The 5,097-nt window shown below is 37.3% G+C and overlaps 1 protein-coding gene across 1 annotated transcript in view; it reads right to left on the minus strand.

Annotated features, from left to right (window-relative positions):
• The window catches only part of Als2 (Amyotrophic lateral sclerosis 2), a 34,944-nt gene that overhangs the window by 21,066 nt on the left and 8,781 nt on the right, over positions 1-5,097 (minus strand). Inside the window, exons 9-10 of the mRNA XM_067045198.1 lie at positions 593-785; positions 280-460 (exon numbers count right to left, since the gene is read on the minus strand). Of these exons, the coding sequence (XP_066901299.1) occupies positions 280-460; positions 593-785 (374 nt within the window). The remainder of the gene's footprint in view (positions 1-279; positions 461-592; positions 786-5,097) is intronic.

Raw genomic sequence — 5,097 nt, forward strand, 5'->3', positions numbered from 1 at the left:
GGGAATGGTTCAAAGAATACTCCTATAACTTAACTGTTGCACCATACTTAAAAAGCAGACATGAAAATAATGGTTAAGAATAAATAAACATAAAGATATGTTTCAGTTTGACAACCACATCTGTTATCATTAATCCATTGATTAAAAAAAAAATCAGATACATACAAATAATTTGTAATTTCAAGGATATAATCAAGTTAATAGCAACAAAATAATAAAATTATTAAATGACATAATTAAATAATGTAAAATATTATCAAAAAGAGAACAAAAAATTACCTTGTAACACCATGACCATTTTCAGTACCGTCCTTCCACTGCCCTTCATAAACAGAAACACCCGGAACTTCAAGCCGACCAAAGCCATGGCAAAGATTGTTGTGAAACTGCCCAGTGTAAACCCTTCCATCCGGCCATTCTAACTTTCCACTACCATGCATCTTTCCGGAGAGCCAGCGACCTTCAATGTCATAACAATTTTATTAGTAAACACTGTGCATACTCATTATTCATGAACCCATTATTTATTCACAGTCACACAATGTAAATAATATTTAGTAGTACATTAGCTAAAGTTATATTACGTAATTACCTGTGTATTTGGCATCTTTATAAGTTGTGTGCTTGAGAAAAGTGTATGATGCAGTTCTTGCCAAAGGCATAGCCGGTTTGTTCAAGAGTTTTTTAATTGTTGTTTGAAATGCATGATACCACTCAGTTTTATCAAGATGATTTGATGTGATCAATGTCATAGTTTCTTCAGGAAGGGTGATAGTGAGTGTGTTCTGCTGTAATTTAAACAATAAGAATCCATGGCAGCCATTAAAAAATCACCATAAATAAGAAATGACTTAATTTTAAAAGCAAACAAGTAGATAAATCACAAAAGCATGCTTTTTTAATAAAAATAAAACTATATTAATTATATTATACATCATATCAAAGACCAGGAGAAAGGATTCTACGTTGAACCGGTATCCTGTCATGAGAGCCTGAGTGCACAAGGCTTGCAGATTGTCTATGGCCTGTATTTGGTGACCATAGGCTTATTCACAAGAAGACAGCGGGTTGGTACATGGAAGTGGAATCCAAGGAGGAGCCACCTCTGTCTGAAAGCCCCATTGGAAGTGGAGTAGTGCACACACCTCCACTAACCACACAAACCTCTACGTTAGGACTGACTGGGGCACAAATACAACAGATACGATCTTTCTGTTGATATGAGGAATCTCAGGCGCATGGATTGGGAATCCTTTAACTCGCATCTCATTGAACTAACCAGATGTTGTCCAAAGGAACAAATAATACTTGGCACCTGGAATGTCTTAATGACTCACTGACGGATGCTATTTTGAACTCATATCACAGTAGCAATCCTGTCTGTAAACAAACATCCAACAGGAATATCAAACTTAATAAGAAAAGAACCCTCACTAGAAGGTTATTCAATGCAGCCAAAAGATCTCGCAGATGGGATACCTACAGGAGAGCTCTTACAGATTACCACAAACTGGTTTGTAAAGCCAAAAGACAATCTTAGAGGAAGTTTTATCTTGAGGTTGACAACATACCGCTTAAATAAAATTCTTTCCAAGCAATCCAATACTGAACTGTTGGCTTTGCTTAAAAATGGTGATGAAGCAATCCAATACTGAACTGTTGGGTACGCTTAAAAATGGTGATGAAGCAACCTTCAATGAATGATAAACCCATTGTGTTTAAGCGAAATCCCACTTCCCTAATTGTGAGTTGCTGGAGAAAGAAATTATTTTTTCACAATAAATAATTACAGTGTTAGCAGAGATAAGTGGGAGAAAGCCAACAATATTATTACTATTAATAGAATCGAATGGGCGATTAACTAGATATTACCATTCAAATCACCTGGCACTGATGGCATCTTTCCTGCCTTGTTGCAAAAAGGCTTACCAGTGATCAGAGGGCACATACTTGAACTCCTCAGAGGTAGCTCAGCACTTGGATACATCCCAACTAATTGGAGGTCATCCAGATTGTGCTATATACCCAAACCGGGGAAAGGATCTTATGAAGATTCTAAATCATTTCGACCAATATATCTCACATCCTTTGAAGAAATTGGGAAAGATTGTGGATAGACATATAAGAGAACAGGAATTGTTAGCAAATACTATACATTCCAAACAATTTGCTTACCAAGCAGGGAAATCCTGTGAGGTAGCCCTACACAACTTGGTCTCTAGGATCGAAAGATCACTTGATCAAAAAGAGATCACAGTTGGCATCTTTGCAGACATTGAAGGTGCATTTGACAAAACTCCCTATAGCGTTATTAATGATGCGCTAAGGGATAGAAATATAGATCCCAACGTATCCAGATGGATAACTTCCATTTTTGAACAAAGGGTCCTCAAATCGGAGGTAGGGCTCTCTGGATTAGACCCGAAGTGGGCTGCCCGCAGGGTGGTGTGCTATCTTTCTTACTATGGTGTCTGGTTGTTGATTTTTTGCTAACAACCCTAAACACTGCAGCTTACTATACACAAGGTTATACAAATGACAATGCCGTCCTGATTGAAGGAAAGTATCCTGAGGTACTTTCAGATTTAGCGCAGACTGCAGCAAACATTCTGGCTGGCTGGTGTAAGAACAATGGTTTGAGCATCAGCCCACTTAAAATTGGTGTCTGCATCTTTACTAAAAAGAGAAAGGTGACAATTAGATCACCTATACTGAATGGAATCCAGATAAATCAAGTTAAAGAGGTGAAACTCCTGGGGGTTATTTTGGACCACAAGCTACAATGGAAATTCTTTCCAAGCAATCCAATACTGAACTGTTGGGTATGCTTAAAAATGGTGATAAAGCAATCCAATACTGAACTGTTGGGTATGCTTAAAAATGGTGATGAAGCAACCTTCAATGAATGATAAACCCATTGTGTTTAAGCGAAATCCCACTTCCCTAATTGTGAGTTAGGAAGTGGAGAAAGAAGTTATTTCTCCCACAATAAACAATTACAGTGTTAGCAGAGATAAGTGGGAGAAAGCCAACAGTATTATTACTATTAATAGAATTGAATGGGCAATCGCCGTTAATCAACTAGCTATCACCATTCAAATCACCTGGCACTGATGGCATCTTTCCTGCCTTGTTGCAAAAAGGCTTACCAGTGATCAGAGTGCACATACTTGAACTCCTAAGAGGTAGCTTAGCACTAGGATACATCCCAACTAGTTGGAGGTCATCCAGAGTGTGCTATATACCCAAACCGGGGAAGGGATCTTATGAAGATTCTAAATCATTTCGACCAATATATTGTAATATCCTCTTTTTTAATAAATAGTTGATATTTATAGATAAATTATTTTAATTATGTTTTTATTTATGTATATTGTTTATTTGTTATTTTAAATCAAAAAGAAAGCTAACCAGTTTTCATTATCTAAAATAAAGACGCCTTTCAAAACGAGATAGATGGCGGTGTGCGTCCTTCCGAAGTGTTCGTTGGGTTGTTTGTTTGATAATATGAATTGAAATTTGTCAACTTTCGTTCTTACTATACAGTAATTATGGAAAAGGAATATTCAAAGAAGAAATGGAGGAAAGTGAAAATTATCAATAAACTAATTACATCGCAAATAAAGCAGAGCGATTGTACTACAATCGATTATTTATTGGATCGAGCAGTAAAAAGTTGAAGATGGAGGAGAGGAAACGGTGACTCTTGATTTTGCGAGCTTGGAGAAGACGTCCGCTCAGCTAGAGAGGGAAAAGAAAAAAAAGCCATTGTTGGGAGTTTGGTTATAGCATCATCATGAAGAAGGGATCAACGATTATCAGGGGGAGCTGTGTAATTGGTTAGTCTTGTTTCTAAGTAGAATTTATTGTGTTTGTAAAATGTCTAGAAATTAAGTTAGTCTTATTAGTAGTACAGTGTCATCTGTTCTGATTGCCAGGTAACCCGCCCTGAGAAAAGTCTCTTATGTTATCAAATTATATTATCTGTTAAATATTGAAGTTTTTAGGAGTTTTTTTGAACCCAAGCTATCTCCTGTATAATTGAAATTAGTTTAAAAAACGATTATAAATTTATATATTTTATTTTTAATATTTTTTTATTATTACAATATCTCACATCCTTTGAAGAAATTGGGAAAGATTGAGGATAGACATATAAGAGAACAGGAATTGTTAGCAAATACTATACATTCCAGACAATTTGCTTACTAAGCAGGGAAATCCTGTGAGGTAGCCCTACACAACTTGGTCACTAGGATCGAAAGATCACTTGATCAAAAAGAGGTCACAGTTGGCATCTTTGCAGACAATGAAGGTGCATTTGACAAAACTCCCTATAGCGTTATTAATGATGCGCTAAGGGATAGAAATATAGATCCCGACGTATCCAGATGGATAACTTCCATTTTGGAACAAAGGGTCCTCAAATCGGAGCTAGGGCTCTCTGAACTGTGGATTAGACCCAAAGTGGGCTGCCCGCAGGGTGGTGTGCTATCTTCCTTACTATGGTGTCTAGTTGTTGATTTTTTGCTAACAACCTTAAACACTGCAGGTTACTATACACAAGGTTATACAGATGACAATGCCGTCCTGATTGAAGGAACGTATCCTAAAGTACTTTCAGATCTAGCACAGACCGCAGCAAACATTCTGGCTGGCTGGTGTAAGAACAATGGTTTGAACATCAGCCCACTTAAATTGGTTTTTGCATCTTTACTAAAAAGAGAAAGGTGACAATTAGATCACCTATACTGAATAGAATCCAGATAAATAAAGTTAAAGAGGTGAAACTCCTGGGGGTTATTTTGGACCACAAGCTACAATGGCACAAGAACGTGCAAGAGAAAGTTAGTAAAGCCCTCAAATGCCTATGGGCCTGCAGGTGTGCAGTAGGCAAGAATTAGGAGTTCAAACCAAGAATGGTTCATATTAGCTTTACAGTACAGCGGTAAGACCAATCGTCTTATATGCAGCTTTGGTATGGTACAGAGCCAAAGTAGGGTCGTATAGGAATATAATCAATAGACTACAGAGGCTTGTGTGCCTGATGATCACCAGAACTATGAGCACCATTCCTACAGCGGCAATGGAAGTCAT

This window comes from Halyomorpha halys, unplaced genomic scaffold (genome assembly GCF_000696795.3).
Source record: "Halyomorpha halys isolate HHAL.00 unplaced genomic scaffold, Hhal_1.1 Scaffold5.1, whole genome shotgun sequence".
Lineage (NCBI taxonomy): Eukaryota > Metazoa > Arthropoda > Insecta > Hemiptera > Pentatomidae > Halyomorpha > Halyomorpha halys.